The sequence below is a fragment of the Bacillus rossius genome, chromosome 6, assembly GCF_032445375.1.
Source record: "Bacillus rossius redtenbacheri isolate Brsri chromosome 6, Brsri_v3, whole genome shotgun sequence".
Classification (NCBI taxonomy): domain Eukaryota; kingdom Metazoa; phylum Arthropoda; class Insecta; order Phasmatodea; family Bacillidae; genus Bacillus; species Bacillus rossius.
In genome coordinates, this window is record NC_086334.1 from 21,848,254 (window position 1) to 21,873,504 (window position 25,251).

At 36.6% G+C, this 25,251-nt stretch overlaps 1 protein-coding gene across 1 annotated transcript in view; it reads right to left on the reverse strand.

Moving 5' to 3' along the window:
- LOC134533403 (cell adhesion molecule Dscam2) overlaps positions 1-25,251 on the reverse strand; it is a 104,851-nt gene that overhangs the window by 74,112 nt on the left and 5,488 nt on the right. The window contains exons 3-5 of the mRNA XM_063370925.1: positions 14,537-14,698; positions 4,427-4,576; positions 2,495-2,615 (exon numbers count right to left, since the gene is read on the reverse strand). Of these exons, the coding sequence (XP_063226995.1) occupies positions 2,495-2,615; positions 4,427-4,576; positions 14,537-14,698 (433 nt within the window). The remainder of the gene's footprint in view (positions 1-2,494; positions 2,616-4,426; positions 4,577-14,536; positions 14,699-25,251) is intronic.

Below are 25,251 nucleotides of genomic sequence, written 5' to 3' on the forward strand. Positions count from 1 at the left end.
TAACGCCACCGCGCAGAGAAACACTTTCTAAAAGGATAACTATTTGCGTATGTTATATGTTAAAATTGTTTTCGATAGTTTTTTCTATGCTCTACAACTTTTGTTTGAAACGTTTTTGAATGCGATCTACCGTTTTGGTGTAAATTCTTAAGTTTTTCAGCTTAAAGTAAAAACAACGATTAACGGCTATACTTTAAACAACGAAACGCAAACATCAGGTAAAGAAATTATGTGTATAGTAACATTTATGGAAAGATAAATTTATAGGAAGTATGTAGGGGAAAAAAACATCCCGAAAAGTGAAACCGTTTAGTTGTTACGATTTTTTTAGTAAATATATGTGAAAATTCAAAATGGCGACAGTATTTTTCAAAATGGCGGAAAACCCGCAACCGGATTTTTTGGGATTTTTGTATGGACGCAATGGAAGGTGTCCTCGACATTTTCCCAGTGGTCCCGGTTTGTTATTTTAAATGTCCACCTTTACGCCTAATTTGACTGGACTATCTCCCCTTCCCTGTCTGCACGTCGAACACTGCTTAGCGGCTGACGTGGGGAGTGCGACAACCTGGTCTGTTTGAATACGCGTATCTCCGAAACCATAGGCGTACCCAGGGGGGTGTTTTGGGGGTTCAAACCCCCCCCCCCCCCCGAGAAGTCTTGGCGACCATTCCCGTCTCAACGGCAACTCTGGAGAGGACATTTTCTTGCTTAAGAAGATTAAAATCCTATCTGCGGAACACCATATCTCAGGACAGACTGAATGGATTGGCCTTACTGAATGTCCACTACAACATCCACATCGACCCGGAGAATGTGGTTACTGAATTTGCCAAAAAAAAAAATAAAAAAATAGAAGAATTCTTCTGTAAAAAGTTTGTAAGCTTAAAACAGTTTATTATAAACAATTATTTTTTGGTGTTTATGGAGTTTTTCTTAAAAAATCAGAAGCCCACTTCCCCAACCCCCCCCCCCCCCGAAAAATATCTGGAAGAACCCCCCCCCCCCCAGAAAAAAATTCATGGGTACGCCTGTGTCCGAAACCACTCGACGAATTTTCATGGGGTTTTCACGGGTGACTTGAGCGTAGCTCGGGGGCAGCATACATGCTATATTCCAAGGGAAAATAAAAGATATCTTAATTTTTTTAAAGTTTTAGGAGTCTTGTAAATTCACATATGTCATTCATTATTTTGTAATGTTTGTAGTACACGTTACTTAATTCACGTACTAGTTTCCCCCAGGGAACAAAATCAACTTTGTACTAACCTACATGAATTGCACTAAACTAAATTTTTTAGCATTACATCTCTTATGTAATTTTTAAAGACTGAAAAAAACACTTTGCATTTACAGGGTAAGTTTTTTCTTTTTTTAATAGAAGCCCTGTAATCAGCCATAGCACAAACCAATCTTGGCCACTTCTTTCTCCAGATTTATCATCCAGTGATTTATACTTTCGGGGAGCAACCCCTCACACACTCGAAAAACTCCAGGACTTAACCAGTTACTCGATCACCCATTCATTTTAACATGTGTTTCATGGGACCTTAAAGACTCTCTCGCTATCTTATAAGGCTGTGTTCACAATTAAAAACAATAATAAGTGAGTGCGACTGGTGCGAAATTTTGGTTAAAACTTGTATTACCTGAGAAAATTGGTATTTCAATAACTACCCACTCCTAATTGATAAATAAATATAACAGTTTCCCAACTACCTCCAAAATAGCGATCTGCTCTGCTCTGATTGGCTGTTGCACCATGCTGTTGCGCTATGCGCCAGCGAGAGAAATACAATATATTCATTTCCCTCCTTTGCGCGCGAACTCTCTCCCATGTATTAATAGGGGTTTCAACCTACCAGAGGTGACGCCGGCTCCAGCTACTGAGCATAGCCGTGCGACGTAACATCTTAAGCTGGGTTTACGATTGATTTCCTTAAGAATTATAACTTAACATCGAGCACAAGATTAAGTCAAAACTACATTTTCCAGTTTATGATTGACATAGAAGTCGTTAATTCTAACCAATCACAGCACAAAACACATGGTCGGCCATTGTTCGAAACGGAGAAGCAGGTTTGAAATAGGTTATTGACAAATGGGATATCTATTTTTCGAAATGGATGATGATTACAAATGACAAATATACGAATTCTAACCCAAAATACAGTCTCGCTCGGTCCAATAATAAGACATAAACTTCCGGTTGAAAGGTTCCGGTTTGTTGTGATTGGTCGCTTCCCTTAAGTCTTAACGAAAAATATAAAATATAACCATTTCTGTTAAGTCTTAAGTCATCATATGGTTCGCACACGACCCGTCAAAATTCACACACGACAATCATAAACCATTTCCACTAGTTTACATAGAGTCATGTGGTAATTACACGACTAAGTCTTAAGTCTTAATTCTTAATTTTCAATCGTAAACCCACCTTTACCGTGACCTTCGAGCGAACATCACAGTTCGCCATTCTGCGGGGACAGCATACCTGTACGTGGGCACGGGGAAGCCTTGCGCGACGCAAGGCAGCGTGATGTCGTCCCCGACCTTCACTTGTTTCGTCACGTGCTTCTCGACGGTGATGCGAGGCTGGACGTTGCCCTTAGGCTCTGCGAACAACGGCAGCGAGTCGTGAACACGGCTTCTTCCGACAAGCACTAACGTATATCTGAGGGCGAAGATTATCATATAATCTCTAGACTAACTGATAAATAAAACGCACCTACCTGCTTGGAAGCGTTTGTGAGTTTCTTTAAGGATTAACTTCAAAGAGTTTTTTTATTAATTATTACTTAAATTAAAGTTTACTTGGCCTACAAGTTCGAAACTGATAACTTTTTTAATTAGATCTACTGTACAGTTTTCCTGTTTCAAAAATCTAGACCTACTTGTTTTTGAAAGTTGATACAGTTTTTTTTTGGAAAGTAAAACTTTCCGCTTTGAAGTAATATATATATATATATTTTTTTTTTTTTTCGTGCCTTTGCTTTTTGGCTGGAGCTGCGACCTCAAGCGAAATGTCAGCGGAAAGAAGTTCAGGAAGCAACTCCGCTGGGTATTCACAGTTTGTGTGGCTTTGCGACGAGTGACAGGAACATTAATTCTCTTTGTTCATAGCCTTCTCCTTGTTGCTTGCTCGGAGACAAGCAGCTTGCACAAGCTACGAGGTCCAGACGCTAGCTCGTACCAGTCACCCATACGACCACTTTCCGCGGAGATTTAAAGATCGGTCTCACACATAAGTTGATGATTCTGTAAATTTTACCACGACAGTGCTCTTCCTTTTTTTGTTTGGTGACAAGTTTCGTCAACATACACTTAAAACTTTATTTGCGAGCTGTGCAAAACCGCGCAAATGACAGTAATTACGATCATTTGTACACTTATTATTTTTAATCTATATTTAAGATTAGGGAGTTAATCATGGCTTCAACCGCTGCCATAGCTGGCCAATTACATCTCCTTCCATGGCTAATCCCCAGCATGACTAGGCGTATAGACTTCGGCCTGAGTCGCACCCAGGTCCCTCCTACAAACCATACTTAGAGGCAATTTCTACAATGATACGGAAACGTATGGCTTAGCTCGGCAATGCTGAGCTCTCCCGTTTACGTCGCTCCGTGCGACCGATAGAAGCCGAGTACTTGGCTGCGGCGGTATCCATGTTTGTTTTACTTTCTAAATACATTTAAAAAAAAAGTTTCAAGTACAAGCATATACAGTGTTCTATTTTTTTGCTTTGTGTTTTATTTTATCGTATATGTAAATTATATATATTATGTATATATCTAGTTAAATTAACATGTCGTAAACTTGGAATGATATTTCATTGGTTGCCATTTTTTTTACGTTTCCGTGCGTGCATTGTGGAAGCAGCAGAGACGCGATAGTGAAATGTTGCGGGAAATCTGTCTGTCGACGTTATCAGTTTCCGTGTCCTGGCAGAGCGGGGGGTTGATCTCGAGCTTTGAATATATATACTGTATAGAAGTCGCGAGTGGATAGGATTTACTCTACGTTTTTCAGAAACGTATGATGAGCAGCTTGGGAACTTCACCACTGCAGTGCGCTGCCGTAACGCCCTGTATCGTCTTAGTTGTTATTTACACGTTAGAGCGCAGCACTGTCGCCCGCTGTCATTCCCCCGCACCCTCCCTCCTATCATTCAATGCAGCTCAAGGTCGTTCAACGGGAGGGGGAAGGGGTGTTTTAAGAGTTCGACACTTGTCCGCTAGGGACCACCACAAGTCGATGCCCTAGAGATGGTGGCGATTGCGGCGGTGAATTAACCAACTACCTCAAAACCGTATTAGAAATTTTAACCTGGGCTGGCGACCTCTATACAGTATATATATTCAAAGGTCGCGAGTCAGTACAGGAGAGGGGACGAGGGAGGGGGTAGTAATGGCGGGCGGCTCACCTGTGATGATGACGCGGCCGGGGTATGTGCTGGTCTGCACCTCGCTGGTGAGCCGGTGCACCGTGCGGCAGCTGTAGCTCTTGTAGCCGTCGCTGGGGCCGGCGTTGTAGATGTAGAGGTCGCCGCTGGTCAGCACCGCGTACTTGCCGCCTGCGAGCAGTCAGCGCCCGTCAGCGAGGCTCAGAAATTCAGTTTAAAAAAAAAATTCATATTTTCCTCGTTGGTTTTGCCAACTTGACGTCAAGTTGGCGACCAACTTACTACGTGCTATAACTTTTTTTACGTAATGCAGCACAAATTCTGTTTTCTACTGAACAAATTGAGAACTAATTTTTGACAAATTTTGACCTCTAATTCCAATGTGTGGTCGTCAGCTGTCAATTTGCTTCAAACATATCAAGGGCTATCTATTACTTTTTTACATAATGCAGCACAAATTCTCTTTTTTACGGCACAAATTAGCACAAGTTGAGCTCTAATTTTAAACAAATTTTGACCTTGTAATTCCAATGTGTGGTCGCCAGCTGTCAATTTGCTTCAAACATATCAAGGGCTATCTATAACTTTTTATGTAATGCAGCACAAATTCTCTTTTTTACGGCACAAATTATCACAAATTGAGCACTAATTTTTGACAAATTTTGACCTTGCAATTCCAATGTGTGGTCGCCAGCTGTCTATTTGCTTCAAACATATCAAGGGCTATCTATAACTTTTTATGTAATGCAGCATAAGTTCTCTTTTTTACGGCACAAATTATCACAAATTGAGCACTAATTTTTGACAAATTTTGACCTTGTAATTCCAATGTGTGGTCGCCAGCTGTCAATTTGCTTCAAACATATCAAGGGCTATCTATAACTTTTTATGTAATGCAGCATAAGTTCTCTTTTTTAAGGCACAAATTAGCACAAATTGAGCACTATTTTTTGACAAATTTCGACCTTGTAATTCCAATGTGTGGTCGCCAGCTGTCAATTTGCTTCAAACATATCAAGGGCTATCTATAACTTTTTATGTAATGCAGCATAAGTTCTCTTTTTTAAGGCACAAATTAGCACAAATTGAGCACTATTTTTTGACAAATTTCGACCTTGTAATTCCAATGTGTGGTCGCCAGCTGTCTATTTGCTTCAAACATATCAAGGGCTATCTATAACTTTTTATGTAATACAGCATAAGTTCTCTTTTTTACGGCACAAATTATCACAAATTGAGCACTAATTTTTGACAAATTTTGACCTTGTAATTCTAATGTGTGGTCGCCAGCTGTCTATTTGCTTCAAACATATCAAGGGCTACCTATAACTTTTTATGTAATGCAGCATAAGTTCTCTTTTTTACGGCACAAATTATCACAAATTGAGCACTAATTTTTGACAAATTTTGACCTTGTAATTCCAATGTGTGGTCGCCAGCTGTCAATTTGCTTCAAACATATCAAGGGCTATCTATAACTTTTTATGTAATGCAGCACAAGTTCTCTTTTTTACGGCACACATTAGCACAAATTGAGCACTATTTTTTTGTAAAATTTCGACCTTGTAATTGCAATGTGTGGTCGCCAGCTGTCAATTTGCTTCAAACATATCAAGGGCTATCTGTAACTATTTATGTAATGCAGCATAAGTTCTCTTTTTTACGGCACAAATTATCACAAATTGAGCACTAATTTTTGACAAATTTTGACCTTGTAATTCCAATGTGTGGTCGCCAGCTGTCAATTTGCTTCAAACATATCAAGGGCTATCTAAAAACTTTTTATGTAATGCAGCACAAGTTCTCTTTTTTACGGAACAAATTAGCACAAATAAAGCACTATTTTTTGTAAAATTTCGACCTTGTAATTCCAATGTGTGGTTGCCAGCTGTCTATTTTCTTCAAACATATCAGGGATATCTATAACTTTTTATGTAATTCAGCACAAATTCTCTTTTTTACGGCACAAATTAGCACAAATTGAGCACTAATTTTTGACAAATTTTGACCTTGTAATTTCAATGTGTGGTCGCCAGCTGTCTATTTGCTTCAAAAATATCAAGGGCTATCTATAACTTTTTATGTAATGCAGCATAAGTTCTCTTTTTTACGGCACAAATTATCACAAATTGAGCACTAATTTTTGACAAATTTTGACCATGTAATTCCAATGTGTGGTCGCCAGCTGTCAATTTGCTTCAAACATATCAAGGGCTATCTAAAAACTTTTTATGTAATGCAGCACAAGTTCTCTTTTTTACGGCACAAATTAGCACAAATTGAGCACTATTTTTTGACAAATTTCGACCTTGTAATTCCAATGTGTGGTCGCCAGCTGTCAATTTGCTTCAAACATATCAAGGGCTATCTATAACTTTTTATGTAATGCAGCATAAGTTCTCTTTTTTACGGCACAAATTAGCACAAATTGAGCACAAATTATTGACAAATTTTGACCTTGTAATTCCAATGTGTGGTCGCCAGCTGTCTATTTGCTTCAAACATATCAAGGGCTATCTATAACTTTTTATGTAATGCAGCACAAATTCTCTTTTTTACGGCACAAATTATCACAAATTGAGCACTAATTTTTGACAAATTTTGACCTTGTAATTCCAATATGTGGTCGCCAGCTGTCTATTTGCTTCAAACATATCAAGGGCTATCTATAACTTTTTATGTAATGCAGCATAAGTTCTCTTTTTTACGGCACAAATTATCACAAATTGAGCACTAATTTTTGACAAATTTTGACCTTGTAATTCCAATGAGTGGTCGCCAGCTGTCCATTTGCTTCAAACATATCAAGGGCTATCTAAAAACTTTTTATGTAATGCAGCACAAGTTCTCTTTTTTACGGCACAAATTAGCACAAATTGAGCACTATTTTTTGTAAAATTTCGACCTTGTAATTCCAATGTGTGGTTCCAGCTGTCAATTTGCTTCAAACGTATCATGGGCTATCTATAACTTTTTATGTAATGCAGCATAAGTTCTCTTTTTTACGGCACAAATTAGCACAAATTGAGCACTAATTTTTGACAAATTTCGACCTTGTAATTCCAATGTGTGGTCGCCAGCTGTCTATTTTCTTCAAACATATCAAGGGCTATCTATAACTTTTTATGTAATACAGATTAAGTTCTCTTTTTTACGGCACAAATTAGCACAAATTGAGCACTAATTTTTGACAAATTTTGACCTTGTAATTCCAATGTGTGGTCGCCAGCTGTCTATTTGCTTCAAACATATCAAGGGCTATCTATAACTTTTTATGTAATTCAGCATAAGTTCTCTTTTTTACGGCACAAATTATCACAAATTGAGCACTAATTTTTGACAAATTTTGACCTTGTAATTCCAATGTGTGGTCGCCAGCTGTCAATTTGCTTCAAACATATCAAGGGCTATCTAAAAACTTTTTATGTAATGCAGCACAAGTTCTCTTTTTTACGGCACAAATAAGCACAAATTGAGCACTATTTTTTGATAAATTTCGACCTTGTAATTCCAATGTGTGGTCGCCTGCTGTCAATTTGCTTCAAACATATCAAGGGCTATCTATAACTTTTTATGTAATGGAGCATAAGTTCTCTTTTTTACGGCACAAATTAGCACAAATTGAGCACAAATTATTGACAAATTTCGACCTTGTAATTCCAATGTGTGGTCGCCAGCTGTCTATTTGCTTCAAACATATCAAGGGCTATCTATAACTTTTTATGTAATACAGTATAAGTTCTCTTTTTTACGGCACAAATTGAGCACTAATTTTTGACAAATTTTGACCTTTAATTCCAATGTGTGGTCGCCAGCTGTCAATTTGCTTCAAACATATCAAGGGCTATCTATAACTTTTTATGTAATTAAGCATTAGTTCTCTTTTTTACGGCACAAATTATCACAAATTGAGCACTAATTTTTGACAAATTTTGACCTTGTAATTCCAATGTGTGGTCTCCAGCTGTCTATTTGCTTCAAACATATCAAGGGCTATCTAAAAACTTTTTATGTAATGCAGCACAAGTTCTCTTTTTTACGGCACAAATTAGCACAAATTGAGCACTATTTTTTGTAAAATTTCGAACTTGTAATTCCAATGTGTGGTCGCCAGCTGTCAATTTGCTTCAAACATATCAAGGGCTATCTATAACTTTTTATGTAATGCAGCATAAGTTCTCTTTTTTACGGCACAAATTATCACAAATTGAGCACTAATTTTTGACAAATTTCGACCTTGTAATTCCAATGTGTGGTTGCCAGCTGTCTATTTTCTTCAAACATATCAGGGCTATCTATAACTTTTTATGTAATTCAGCACAAATTCTCTTTTTTACGGCACAAATTAGCACAAATTGAGCACTAATTTTTGACAAATTTTGACCTTGTAATTTCAATGTGTGGTCGCCAGCTGTCTATTTGCTTTAAAAATATCAAGGGCTATCTATAACTTTTTATGTAATGGAGCATAAGTTCTCTTTTTTACGGCACAAATTATCACAAATTGAGCACTAATTTTTGACAAAATTTGACCTTGTAATTCCAATGTGTGGTCGCCAGCTGTCAATTTGCTTCGAACATATCAAGGGCTATCTAAAAACTTTTTATGTAATGCAGCACAAGTTCTCTTTTTTACGGCACAAATTAGCACAAATTGAGCACTATTTTTTGACAAATTTCGACCTTGTAATTCCAATGTGTGGTCGCCAGCTGTCAATTTGCTTCAAACATATCAAGGGCTATCTATAACTTTTTATGTAATGCAGCATAAGTTCTCTTTTTTACGGCACAAATTAGCACAAATTGAGCACAAATATTTGACAAATTTTGACCTTGTAATTCCAATGTGTGGTCGCCAGCTGTCTATTTGCTTCAAACATATCAAGGGCTATCTATAACTTTTTATGTAATGCAGCATAGGTTCTCTTTTTTACGGCACAAATTATCACAAATTGAGCACTAATTTTTGACAAATTTTGACCTTGTAATTCCAATGTGTGGTCGCCAGCTGTCAATTTGCTTCAAACATATCAAGGGCTATCTAAAAACTTTTTATGTAATGCAGCACAAGTTCTCTTTTTTACGGCACAAATTAGCACAAATTGAGCACTATTTTTTGACAAATTTCGACCTTCTAATTCCAATGTGTGGTCGCCAGCTGTCAATTTGCTTCAAACATATCAAGGGCTATCTATAACTTTTTATGTAATGCAGCATAAGTTCTCTTTTTTACGGCACAAATTATCACAAATTGAGCACTAATTTTTGACAAATTTTGACCTTGTAATTCCAATGTGTGGTCTCCAGCTGTCTATTTGCTTCAAACATATCAAGGGCTATCTAAAAACTTTTTATGTAATGCAGCACAAGTTCTCTTTTTTACGGCACAAATTAGCACAAATTGAGCACTATTTTTTGTAAAATTTCGACCTTGTAATTCCAATGTGTGGTCGCCAGCTGTCAATTTGCTTCAAACATATCAAGGGCTATCTATAACTTTTTATGTAATGCAGCATAAGTTCTCTTTTTTACGGCACAAATTATCACAAATTGAGCACTAATTTTTGACAATTTTTGACCTTGTAATTCCAATGTGTGGTCGCCAGCTGTCAATTTGCTTCAAACATATCAAGGGCTATCTAAAAACTTTTTATGTAATGCAGCACAAGTTCTCTTTTTTACGGCACAAATTAGCACAAATTGAGCACTATTTTTTGACAAATTTCAACCTTGTAATTCCAATGTGTGGTTGCCAGCTGTCAATTTGCTTCAAACATATCAAGGGCTATCTATAACTTTTTATGTAATGCAGCATAAGTTCTTTTTTTTACGGCACAAATTATCACAAATTGAGCACTAATTTTTGACAAATTTTGACCTTGTAATTCCAATGTGTGGTCGCCAGCTGTCGATTTGCTTCAAACATATCAAGGGCTATCTATAACTTTTTATGTAATACAGCATAAGTTCTCTTTTTTACGGCACAAATTAGCACAAATTGAGCACTAATTTTTGACAAATTTTGACCTTGTAATTCCAATGTGTGGTCGCCAGCTGTCTATTTGCTTCAAACATATCAAGGGCTATCTATAACTTTTTATGTAATGCAGCATAAGTTCTCTTTTTTACGGCACAAATTATCACAAATTGAGCACTAATTTTTGACAAATTTTGACCTTGTAATTTCAATGTGTGGTCGCCAGCTGTCAATTTGCTTCAAACATATCAAGGGCTATCTAAATACTTTTTATGTAATGCAGCACAAGTTCTCTTTTTTACGGCACAAATTAGCACAAATTGAGCACCAATTTTTGACAAATTTTGACCTTGTAATTCCAATGTGTGGTCGCCAGCTGTCTATTTTCTTCAAACATATCAAGGGCTATCTATAACTTTTTATGTAATGCAGCATAAGTTCTCTTTTTTACGGCACAAATTATCACAAATTGAGCACTAATTTTTGACAAATTTTGACCTTGTAATTTCAATGTGTGGTCGCCAGCTGTCAATTTGCTTCAAACATATCAAGGGCTATCTAAAAACTTTTTATGTAATGCAGCACAAGTTCTCTTTTTTACGGCACAAATTAGCACAAATTGAGCACCAATTTTTGACAAATTTTGACCTTGTAATTCCAATGTGTGGTCGCCAGCTGTCTATTTTCTTCAAACATATCAAGGGCTATCTATAACTTTTTATGTAATGCAGCATAAGTTCTCTTTTTTACGGCACAAATTATCACAAATTGAGCACTAATTTTTGACAAATTTTGACCTTGTAATTTCAATGTGTGGTCGCCAGCTGTCAATTTGCTTCAAACATATCAAGGGCTATCTAATAACTTTTTATGTAATGCAGCACAAGTTCTCTTTTTTACGGCTCAAATTAGCACAAATTGAGCACCAATTTTTGACAAATTTTGACCTTGTAATTCCAATGTGTGGTCGCCAGCTGTCTATTTTCTTCAAACATATCAAGGGCTATCTATAACTTTTTATGTAATGCAGCATAAGTTCTCTTTTTTACGGCACAAATTATCACAAATTGAGCACTAATTTTTGACATATTTTGACCTTGTAATTCCAATGTGTGGTCGCCAGCTGTCTATTTGCTTCAAACATATCAAGGGCTATCTAAAAACTTTTTATGTAATGCAGCACAAGTTCTCTTTTTTACGGCACAAATTAGCACAAATTGAGCACAATTTTTTGTAAAATTTTGACCTTGTAATTCCAATGTGTGGTCGCCAGCTGTCAATTTGCTTCAAACATATCAAGGGCTATCTATAACTTTTTATGTAATTCAGCACAAATTCTCTTTTTTACGGCACAAATTAGCACAAATTGAGCACTATTTTTTGACAAATTTTGACCTTGTAATTCCAATGTGTGGTCGCCAACATGACACACGCGCGAGCGGCCCGGTCCGCATGCCTGTCTGTGCCTGTCTGTGGCATGGATCCAGGGGTTCGCGAGGTGCCGCCCGTCACCTCTTGGCACGTGTCTGTGGGTACGGTTTTGATTATGTTTGGGTGTAAATGATTCTGGAGTCTGTGGTAGGGGGTGGCTGTTCGGCCTTTCGGCTGTGGTGGAGTGCTGCGGAAAGCTGGCTACATACAATAATCATTTGTTTAACTGTCATGTGTGTAGTATTGAAAAATAAATGAATTATTTATATTTAAAAAAAAGTCTGTTTTATTTCTTGTATTCTGATTTCCAACTAAGCATGTGTTTCCGCTACTGTATTTGTGATCATTGAGTTTTTTTCTTGTGTGTACCGTGTGTACGTTCCGATTTCCTGTGTGTACATTCCGTTCTCCTGTGTGTAAATTCCGTTTTCCTGTGTGTTCTGTGTGTACATTCCGTTTTCCTGTGTGTACATTCCGTTTTCCTGTGTGTACATTCCTTTTTCCTGTGTGTAAATTCCGTTTTTCTGTGTGTACATTCCCTTTCCTGTGTGTAAATTCCGTTTTCCTGTGTGTACTGTGTGTACATTTAGTTTTTCTGTGTGTCAATTCTGTTTTCTTGTTGCGTGGATGAATGTGGTCCGCCAGGGCCCCCGCCGAGCGATAGCGCCCCCGATGGTTGAAAAAGGGGGGGGGGGGAGCATTATATGTCCTGCCCGCTGGCCCCTGCGCTGCGCTCTGCCAGTCCGCGCCTACTCTGCTCCTGTCAACTCATGTTCGTGCAGTGAACACGTAAAAAAAAAACACCATTGACGTGAATTCCATGAACGTCTTATGTCTCGCACGGGGAAGGTCATGACAGATTCTCGGCGACACGAAAATAGGATACTTTGCATCCCTATGTGAGGTTAACTGAAGATAAGTTAATAAAGAGCCCTGTCAGAAAATCAGAAAATGTGTAACGTTATCATTAATGCGATAGCGTCTTATTACTTAATAAAGTAGTTTTAAAGAACTTCGCAGAAAAAATATGATATTTTTATTATGAGTTAAATAAATTTATTTTTAATTTTCTTATAATACTTTTATGAACGTTTTTTAATGCTCTGACTATGAACTATTTTACCTCAAATTACTAACCCAATTTCATAAATTAATCTCAATATATTCCAACGTTACGTACGTCTTAGATAATTTTATTTTGTTTGTAATTCAAAAAAATATTAAATTTGGGTTTAAATAAATACATACAAAAATATCCACAGCGTGGCAGATTTAACTGATTGAAATCTTTAAATGCTAATTGGCCCATAAATTTTTGTTCCAACCTGAAGTTAACAATCCTTCAAACTTCCAGTATCTCGGACTCCCGTCTGAAGGCCCGGCCTCGCTGTCGAACTATTTAGTTTTATCTGAGGGAAAGGTCTATTTATTAGACTACTAATTATCATACGGAATTAAAACATTTCATGTTAAAAGCGGGTGCATGATTTTTCATGACGTAAATGATGTTCATAAAACATGATTAAGCAGGATCATGCACAAGAGTCGAATATAATTTACGTTCCACACGGCTACAATTGCCGGCTTTTTTAGTGGCCGAACTTTCACCAAATGAAAAATTATGTCACATACGTTTTGCATAATGAATGGAATGGTTGACTTTTAAAAATTTTCTGCAATACGAATTAAGGTGAATTAAATAAAAAAAATATATATATTTTTTTGTTTTTAATGACAATGCTGGTGGCCACCGCGTGATATAGTTAAGAAACTTTTTTAAAAAATATATTATTTAGTGATTTAAAATCATAAAAATTGTGATGTTTTTAAAAGACCAGAAAAAAAATTAAATACCTTTGTTTCCTGAAAGAAATCAAACCGTATCACATAGCAGCCAGTAAAATGGACTTTAAACCTAAAATAAAAATTCCAGTTTTAAATTCAAATACAATCTCCTTATCCATACTGATAAAAAAAACGATAAAAATTCAGCATTGACACTTAATCATGCAAAAAGTATGCAGTGTGTGTTGTATGTATGTATGTATGTATGTATGTATGTATGTATGTGTATATATATATATAAATATAAATATATCGAAGTTAGGCAAAACGCCGTCAAGCAGAACTCCGTTAGGGAAAACGCCGTTAGGCAAATCGCCTTTAGGCAAATAGCCGTTAGGCAATTCGACGTTAGGCAAAACGCCTTTAGGCGATATTACTTTAGATGTAGTTCCAGACATACGCCATTACTCATTAAACTGTATGTCAAGACAAAGCTCAGTCTGTTTGTGCCGAAACGTCGCAACTGTTCCCTTAGGGATCATATAGTGTGTTGAGTTTGCGCTATCATCGTTGGGGTTTTCAAACTATCTGTTGTTTGTTTTTCGCTCAACTGTTGCTTACGGTGTTTGTCTGTGCTGTCATCACTGTTTATTCACATCGCTGGGTTCACCTATGCGTCTCTGTAAAGCGGTTGTTTTTTTTTGTTTTTTTAAATTTTTATTTGTTAAGTTTCATCGTTGAGTTATTCTGTTTGCCGTTGTGCACCGTCAATTTTCTTTGTAAATAGAATATATATAATTTTGTGAGAGTTCAGCCACTGAAAAAGTGAGCAAGTTTACCCCGTGTGGAAGGTAAACAGCCTTGACCAGCTCTTGAGCAGCGTGTTGGCGGGGGGTTGCGAGGAGGTGCAGGGGAATGGCCGGAGACCACGCGCTCACCCGTGTCGGTGTTGGGGTAGATGTTGACGGAGCCGTCCTGCACCCACGAGGTGACCATCACGTACTCGGCCACGTAGGCGGGCACCTGGCAGCGCAGCACGGCCGTGTTGCCGCTGATGACGTACTCGTCGTACACCTGCACCTCGTACTTCTGCTGCACCACTGCGGACACACACGCGTCAACGCTACATCCCTCAATGTGTCATACGTGACGTCTCAACTCTCTCTCTCTCTCTCTCTCTCTGGGGGGGGGGGGGGAAGCAAGTTCGCGAATGCGACGGAAGTCAAGGAACGGAAATGTGTAACAACCACGGTGCTGTGCCATCCAGGGCCGCAACTAGAGGGGGGGAGGGGTGCAAGCGGGGCATACGCCCCGGGCGCAAAGCTGTGGGGGCACCGAAATCGCTTGCATTGTAATTCCTACTACAACTGGTAACTGGTAAAAAGTTTTTTTAACTTTCATGCCAGGAATGTCTAATCTGATTTACAATATAAAGTCTCAACATATTTAATGAACGAGTCTTGTGATTATACGGACTACTTTATGGAAGTTACAGTAGCACAGAAACTGTTACATGTAGGTATGGAAAATGCTTAAATAGCACCATTTTTCCGTGGGAGGGGCCCCGGACCCCCCCGCTTTATTGGTGTGGTATGTGCAAAAAAAGAGGGGGGGGGGGGCGCATGAATACATTCATGCCCCGGGTGCCAGAGACTCTAGTTGCGGCCCTGCTGCCATCTGTGGCGGAAGGCGCGAACCAAAGTTTCTCAAAGAAAAAGGAAAACTTTGTAGTATTAAATGTTTAATAATTTTTTTTTAACAAGATGGGAAGTATTTTTATAAAACTCCTTGTCAAAAATCAGCTCTAAAACAGTGGTTTATTATTTTCTCAAGTCTTTTTCGCTTTTAAGAGTGGTATATAGAGAAGCGGCTACTCAGAATCCGGCGCGAGCAGCACAAAATACTTCTAGCCTGGGCGGAGTTTAGCCTTGGAGGAGTGGCCTACTAGGAGCGCGTCCTGGCGAAATGATGTCGGTGGAGGGGATAGACTCGGTTTACCCTCCCTCACTCCATGGTCATTCCCTCCTCATGACGGCGCGGTACGGGTCGGGATGTCTCGACAGCATTGCTACCTGCCTGCCTGCCTGCCTTCCCCGTACGAGCGGAGCGCCGCGCGAGCTAACAGTGGCTACATACAACGTTTCATTCAACTCAAATGTCAAATAACGCGAAAAGTATGTTTGTCGTAATGGTAGCATTTTTTTACGCGTGTTTAGTAGTTCATAAGTAAAAAAAAAAAAGATAAAATGGATTACTATGTTTTTGCTAAAAACACAAACTTTTACATGAAGTGGGAAAAGTGATATTACATCGTAATTTTCGAAGTCACGTGGATATTAAACGTTACATATCCTCCAAGGAACATGAAATTACCTTATTCTGCAAACAAATCTTGCCGAAGTTAAATATATTTTCCGAATCGATGTTATGTATTTTTTATAACTCGCATCTGTCAATGATAGTTGTAAAAGCTTTTCGAAATACATACATATTATGTACTATTTTTTTAAAAAAAGTGTTCGTGTTTTTATAACATGGAATAATCTCATTTGTAATTGTTTCACTTGTGTCATGGCAATGAGTTATCATGCAGGTAGCATATATTTTATTTGGACGTGGTATAAAAAGGCACTATACAGAAAATCGTTACATAATTCCACATTATAAAACATGTATTTATTTCACACGTAATTCATACATTTTGTTTCACACCAATATACAATGTTCATTATGTTATAAAAGACAAATAAATTTAAAAAGAGCACTATAAATTAAACCAACGTGGGCACGAGTTACTTCCAAGAAAGACAAATTTAAAAAAAAAAACTGTACGGTATAATAGACATTTTAAACACAAATATTTTTACATCACAAAAACCTTTTTCAAAACAATTTGCAGAAAAGTCCAACAATCTTAAAAGTATGTAGATGGCCTTTAGAGAGGTATTTAAGAGAAACAAATGCTTAAATAGAAATAATTTTACAAATCCGATACAGTAAACGACAACAGATTATTTAAACAAGTTTAGTAGAATTACACACAAATTGGTTTTTACCTGTGACGCACAAAAAATGTACATAAGCTTTATATTTTTAACTAGACAGGCATTTATACTATTCAATTTAATGCACACACACTTTTAAAACAACAAAACACAGAATTTAATTCAGCTTACCACTGAAGCAAAATATTTTTATGGTCGCTATTATACATTTATTTCGTTTCTCCTTTTTGTTAGGACTTACCAGACAAGAAGTTTATGCATACCGAACACTCTTTTTATGAAATTCTCTTGTTTCTCATTTAAAAATTTTACAAAATTTCTCAATTGGCTGCCAAATGAATTAATTTCCTTCAAAAGTAACAGTTACGAACACCTCAGTATTTATTCACCTAAACAAGCAATGTCTTCTATAATTTTAAACACCATTGCTCACTTGAGCATTTAACCATTCTGGAAAACTTAACTCAGCTTTAAAATTTACATTATAGGTAAGACATTTTATTTTTTTACATATCCAAAATAATTACGGTAATGATTCTCTAGGTAGCCACTGAACGTGACCACACGGGCTATACTTTCTTATGCACTCGTAGGTGCTGGCATACTAAAAATGAAGGTTCATGAAAATGCTTGGCATGGTTAAACGTTCTAGAAACAATGAGCAAGAATAATTTCCAGTATGAAAGGTGATAGTTTATGAAGCAAAGTGAGCAGGCGACTTAGATTGATAAATCAAACAGGTCACTATAAAAAATAGTTTGAATGATTATCCAAGACCAACATTTTCTTGAAAGTTCTGCAAAAGCTTGAAAAATGTTCACGTTTAGTGTAATCAGGGTGTAATATTCGGTTTTGTTTTGGACGATCTTCGTTTTCCCATGCATTTTATCTTATGACTTCTGATAGCCTCTGTTATGTGCGGCGGATCCCGAATTTCCATATTTCTTGTGTGTCTAGGATCAACTAATTCCGGAAGAACGCATTGTGTGTAAAATAAAACGAGTTTTGGTTCCATTTTTTTCTTTCCAGAATGTGTCGTCTCTGAAAATTTCCAATAGGTACTTTTAATTTATTTTGGCTCGAAGTCCAGATGCCAAACAAGCAAATATCCCTTCTGGTTATGTGAAGTTGACCCTGGACTTGGTAGAAATATTCAGGATCTTTTTTAAATGAAATGACAGTAGGACTTTCTTCAGAATATTTCAAATACTTTATTTTGCCTTCTCGCATGGCTTCATTTATGTCCATTCCATATGCCGAAGCAGGACACTATTTCTACGAGACGACCTTCGCCAACAAGGCCATCGGGTGTTGCGGCAAGAAATGGGTGTTCTTGGTCAATAAAAAGACCAGCTTTACTTATATTAATTTTTTCCTGGTCTTCTAGCTATTTGATGACTATTTCTTCGGACTGCCTGCCATGTTGTACTGCTGGAACATTAAGTATGTCATGAGAGTATATTATGGCTCTTACTAGGTTCTAGCAGGTTGTTGTTGGCTTCAAATAGGTTCAAACGTTTTATTACAAAAATTCTAAATCAGCAATAAATGTTTGTTCTAAATACCTTTCTTTCCTGTTGAACACTGCTCATTTCATACGCCATTTTATTAAGTTTTCAACGATGTTGATGTTTTCTATGATGATGGTGTCAGACACTTCCGTGGACCAATGAAAAACACCGGCTTCCGTTTCCAGCAGTTGGATTGGTGGCTGAAGTTTGGCGTACGATTTGGTGACTGTCCTGCAAAGATTAAAACAAAATATATTTGTGACATGTTGAGTATCAAAATTCCAAAAGTAACGAAATTTCCTATTTTGGCTCTCATATTTGAGTACAATTTTATAGTTGTGTGTTCCGCTCAAAATGTTGATGAATTACTCTTTAAAGGTAGTGAAATATTCAGTTAATTCTATAATCCTGCCTATAAACTCTACCACTGTTCGCAAACTAATCAGTAAATGTGGGATATGATGTAAGAGAGTTTTATTGTACACTAATATGACAAGTCTAATTCCAGAATGTAGGTACAGCACGAGATACGGGCATACACATGCATGCACGTACAAACTTGCATACAAAGAAGTAACATTCAAAAAAAAGGAAAGGCTACGTGGAACAATAATAATTTATGTCATATATTTACTGAATGTTTTTTGTTTGCAGGAGAGCCATATTGTATATCGTCCTTTACTAGAAAGCCTACGAGGCGAAAATTTTTCGCACTCAATATTTTTTATAAGGAAACATGGACAATCACCCAATGACGCACTTGAATATTGCAACATACAGCAGTAAGGATTCCTGGCGTTTTTCCAGCTAGCGGCTACCACAAGTAACACAATAATTTGTTGATAGTCGAACGCATTTGTAAACTGAGACACGCTCAAACAAGGGAAATGAGGTGGGGGATGAAGAAACTGTCTTTTGGAACCGAACACAGTGAGTTATCAATAGCTTGCCTTCCATTCTCGCAATTATTCCCCCACCCTCATAACTTCACCCATACTGATTAATTTAATTATCTTTCGGCTTGTTTTATAATAGCACTAGTATTTTTCACGTCACATGAACTTTTCTTGGACTGAATAAATGCCCTATTAGTTCACTTTTTAAAATTACTAATTGAAATTGATAATCGATGACGTATGTATGGTCGTCAAGCCATAATAACTTCCTATGACTTGCATACAACAGTAATACCGAGTATCTAACTTTTCTTTAATCTGTCCGTAACACTAGGCCTATATATATTTTTTTCCAAGAACAAATCCATAGAAGTTCAATTACTGAACTGAAAATTATTTATATGAAAAATTTAAGCCTTTCATTAGACTCTGAACGTAATAAAATGCTAATTATAAATGTTATCGTTAAATACAGTTCGCAGTTTGTGTAGTATAAAACACTGGCTACTTACTCCTCATCAGGATTCAGAACCATATTTTCATTCCCTGCGTTGCTTGATCCTGGTAAAGAAAAATGAGCCGTCAAGTTAGCTGTTTGGGGATCAGTTATTGTGCTGTTGACTTCCTCTTGAACTGCACCATATTCTTCAACTCTTCGGATTTTTCTAAAAAATTAAATGCATTGTACAAACTAAGTTGTAAAATATGTTTCTTAAAATAGTTTTTAGCCGGTTTTGGAATTCTCCGGTGTTCTTTTACATTGATAAAAGAAAAATTAATATCGGTATCGCTATATCTTACCTTTGTTTCTGGTACTCAATCAGATCCGTTGGTCTTCTTTTCTTCCGTTTCGCACTTAAATAAAGTCGCCCTAACTTACCGATTAATTTGTCTTGCTTTTTTTCCATGCGTACCGACTAACAGATAATTGCGTCTTTTTTATATTATGCGAAAGCTCACAAACAGCATTAACGAACCATTGATCGAATCAGCAGACTTAAAAATCTTTTACAATGTAGTTTGCTACCGAGTGAAGATTCTTTTCAAGCTACTCGCCAAGGAAATCGTCTGTCCCATGATAGTCCAGGAAAGATATGAAAAAAACATGGACAAATTGCAAGAAAAGGTTTTTTTTACATCAAAATTCGCAGAAAAATTCATAGAATAACATATCCAAAATCCACCGAAATCCACTTTCTTTTGGTAACTTTTTTCCGGGTTTTGTCCCGGAAAAAACACGAAATAAAATAATAACTCAAAAACGGTGCATGTGATGACAAAACCTGTAGAGGCAAAAATTAAAGAAGATTAACTTTTCCATAACATATCCAAAGTTCAAGAAAATCAGCTTATAAATTCTGCTTCGTTTTCCGGGATTAGTCCCGGAAAAAATATTAAAAATGAAATAAATCGCAAATTGTGCACTTTACAGCATAATGGTTTAGGAAAAAGATAAAGTAAACAATGTTTATCATAATATATGAGAATTTAACACAGATCAACATTTAATTTTTTTTTGTTTTTCAGGAAATGTCCCGGTAAAAAGTTATCGAAAGCAAAAAAAAACGGAAATCGTGCACTGTACTTCAAAATAAATCGTGAATTAAATTATGGGCAAAAAAATTGCATTATATAATTGACCTTTATCAAATTGTGCTTAAAATTTGTGTACTATTGTCCTGGCTGGTATATGTAGTTACTATTTATACGATTGAATTCCCATTCCCTTGTACTGAGTGATTTTATGTATCCATGTGTTATAACTCTGCAAACGATAAAATATATAAAATTAAATTAAATATGTCATTGACGGAGGATATTTACTTCATCAGTTACCTTGGCCCCATACTGCAACATACAACGAGATCGCTCAGCTGTACGTGAGTTTCATCTTAAAAAATTATGGATTAGCAACTACTGTATTTGATGGATATGGGAAAACTCACAGTACTAAAGACACAGCACATATGAGAAGAACAAGAGGTAATGCATCACCCGTAGTTGAATTCACAGGAGAAATGCATCTATCACTCCGTAAAGATATGTTTCTTTTGAACGAGCGAAATAAAGGACAATTTGTAAGGTTATTAGCAATACATTTACGCGAAGCAGAATGTCCTGTTGTTGAAGCACCAGGTGATGCAGATATTTACATTGTCCAAGAAGCTTTAAAATGTGCAAAATAACAGTTGACAATAGTTATAGGAACAGACACAGATTTACTTGTCCTTTTACTCTACTACTTTGGCTCACAAACACATAACTGTTTGTGTTTAAAAAGTGAACAAAGGCAGAAGAAAACATATCACATTAAGGAGCTAAAGCTGAAGCTCGGTGATGAAATTTGTAGTAATATTCTTTTCTGTCATGCATTCATGGGATGTGACACATCACACATCTATGGTATAGGAAAGGGGAAAACATTGGATCTGCTCCAGAATGACAGTGCCTTCAGGCAACTTGCGAAAGTATTTCAGATAGTATTCCCAGTGTGTCAAAAGAAGACACTGTAAAATCGGCAGAACAGCTGTAGTACGCCTGTACAATGGGTCAAGAAGTGACACACTCGACACTTTGCGTTGTAAAGTGTTTAGTGAGAATGCAGCTACTAGTTCCAAATGTGTACAACCAGAACAATTACCTCCAACTAGTGCTTCAGCTCGTTTCCATTTCTTAAGGGTTTTCTATCAGATACAAGAATGGAAGGGAATTAAGATGAATCCAGAAGAATGGGGATGGAGAAAATGTGGCTACCTTCTCTTGCCAATTTCGACAGACAAGCCAACAGTTCCGGAATGCCTTTTTAAGGTAATCAGGTGCACTTGCAAGGAAGATGGTTGCGGTGCATCCAACTGCAGTTCTAGGAAACACGGCATCTCATGTTCTTCGGCTTGTGGAAACTGTCATGGATCAACCTGTAAAAACCGTGAATTACCTCCCGAGGACTGCAATTACTGTGACGGCTTTTAAGGTAGGGTGTTCCTACATATCCATGCAAATTAGCCAGTTTTCCTAACCAAATACACAGATATTTAATGCTGTGACCTTTTAATATACCATTTTGTTCAGAAAAATATAATCTTTTCCAATATAGTTACAAATTTTCATTTTTCTCATCGAATAACTAGAAATTCGTCAATGAATTGCTTGTTTTTACCATTTTTTTAAATACATTTTGCGTCACGATTTCCAAAATATAAAACTATATTGGAAAAACTGCATTACTTTTCTCGTCAGATTAATACTCTGGAAGCTGTAGCTATCATAATTCTCGAGAAAATAGGCTAGTAGTGGACGCATGTATAACTGGTTTTAAAAAGGGGTATATACCACTCTTAAACAGGATGATTCTGTTAAATAACATTTCGAGCTTATATGTAGGTAATTTTCCGAATTGTTGGATCAGTTTGTTAACATTAATAGAAATATAAAATCACGTTAATGTTTGTTTAGGTAACCTATATTTTAAATTAAAGTACTTATGTATGTTACCTAATGCATGTTTATTCAGTATTGTGTGTTAGAGTGCATCCCAATGTGTGTATATTTTTCTATTTCTTCTCGATACAGGTCACTGGAAATCTTGTGTAAATTTAATTGTATGGTATGTTTTGTGAGAATGGACGTGTCGAATTTTTCTTTCAAACGATAAGCAGTTGAAATGAGTCTGATTTTGTTTTCTGGAATATAATTTTGGTAGATTTCAAAAACGTTTTAACACATCACTAACTGAAAAAAGGAATATAATTTAAGTGACTTTAAATATATATTATGGAAAATGAATATAGTTCGGATCTGACAATTTGACATGGGATACAATGCTTTCTGTTATTTTGCCTACATATTCAATACTTTTTCCGTGGCCGATCACAAAATAAAATCTATTTACCAGATTTCAGTGAATTTAGGATCTGGTAAAGGAAATCTTGTGTGCTTCTGTTTGTCCCACCGAAACTTTTTCAATACGATGTTCCGTTTTCGTTTTATTGAATTTTTAAAGATTTTCCAGGACGAGTCACAAAAAAAACTATACATATAAAAATATATACATTTATATATATGAGCAGATTTTGGTGAAATTAAATTATATTTAATACAAAAAAAGTCTTTAATTTTAGTCACGACTTTCTTTGACGTACGATACGTTTTCGATTTGTCCTTTTTTTTCCAGGAAATTTTCTGGAAAACCAAAAACCTATTTTGTGTTGATTTTTGTTAATTTGTAATATATTATGAAAATCGTTGTGTACTTCAACTTTGTCCTGAAACATTTTGCTGTAAAATGCGCTATTTTCAATTTATTTCAATATTTTAGGTTTTTCCGTGACGAATTCCAGAAAACAAAATAGTAGTTATTAGTGTATTTTTGTAAATTTTTTGTATGTTATGGTAAATTTGGCTCTCTTTAATTTTAGTGTCTCTACCTTTCTTCGTAGAACGCACCGTTTTCCAGTTATTAATTTATTCCGCATTTTTCCGGGACAAATCCCGGAAAAAACGTTACCAAAATAAAGTGGATTTCGGTGGATTTTGGATATGTTATTCTACAAATTTTTCTGCAAATTTTGATATAATAAAACCTTTTCTTGCAATTTGTCCGTAAATCGACCCCTTTTTCTCATAAAATGCCTGGACTATGAATCCTTCAGAGAAACGGTGTTGCTGTGTAGCGGGAGGAGGTTGAAGGGAGGAGGGAGGTTTATCACCGTTACAGATCAGCACTTCCCCTACAGCGGGCGACGTTGAGGCGTGTCAGTGTCATCCCCACCCTGCTCGTCTTCCCGGAGCTTGGCGTCAACCTTCACGTCGAGCAGCACAAGGCAGACACTGAAAATGCCAAATTAGCCAGTTTTCCTAACCAAATAAACTGATATTTAATGCGGTGACCTTATACTTTTAATATACCATTTTGTTCAGAAAAATATAATCTTTTCCAATATAGATTCAAATTTTAATTTTTCTCATCGAATAACTAGAAATTCGTCAACGAATTGCTTGTTTTTACCATTTTTTTAAATATATTTTGCGTCACGATTTCCAAAATATAAAACTATATTGGAAAAACTGCATTACTTTTCTCGTCAGATTAATAATCTGGAAGCTGTAGCTATCATAATTCTCGAGAAAATAGGCTAGTAGTGGACGCATGTATAACTGGTTTTAAAAAGGGGTATATACCACTCTTAAGAAGCTGTTTAATTATATCATTTAAAATTCATCTCTGCAAATCAAAAGATTCTAGCGGCGGGCGCGGAAACCACACTAGTTATCCGCGTCTGGAAATTCAGTTGAAAACAAGATTTGCGGGTTCTTATCACGCTTGGTATTATTTTAAAGTATTCTGCGTTAAATTTCGTGTTCGAGTTTCGTATTATACTTGTATTTGCAACACGAGAACACGTGAATTTGCTCGTTACCAAGGTTAGATGTTACACACCTCTGGTGAGTGCTGAAATACTCGTTCAAGTGTTTAATTTTTCCCCCTTTTCACATAAGCCATTGCTGGTTTACACTGTAGTATGTATGTCATAGAGAAACCTCAAGAACATACAAAATAACGAATACCACCAAATCCAGGGGGTGATCACGTGTGCATGATTGCACGGTAGATGAGCGAAGCAGTTTTTTTCCTTTATCTAATTGTTGCGCCATATTGGTTAGACGCCCAACACATTGGCTGAAGTGTAGTGTTATCATTGCGACAATATTTTTAAATGATATATTTTTTTTTTAGAAATGAAAATGACGGTGTTTAACGACGCAGATTCTATATCATGCCTGTTAACCATTATCAGACGTCATCAAACACAATTTCCGAAATGTTTTGGGCGGAAAATTATGGCGACGGCGATGTTAAAAACTTACTTCAACTACGTCACAGCATGACGTCTCCTGGCAAATTATAATTTTGTGACACAAAAGACACAGGAAACAAGTTAAAACGAGCAGATGTCAAAAGTTAAATGCATAGACACCACAAAGAATTCAGTGGGAGAAAAAAAAAAACTAGTCATAAAAATATCACAGCTCAGACGAAAGCAGTGGCTCTAAAGACGACAAGACAGTTGCAACCAGAACAGTAAATACGGATAAAAAAATTGGTTGTCTGTAAAGTCGGTTTACGTACGATAGTTTATCGTGACATCGTCATAACAAAACATTGATGAAATGATTGCATACTTTTATAAATAGAATCGAATCATTTTTATTTTAATAATAAAGGAATAAATACTTGAAATTA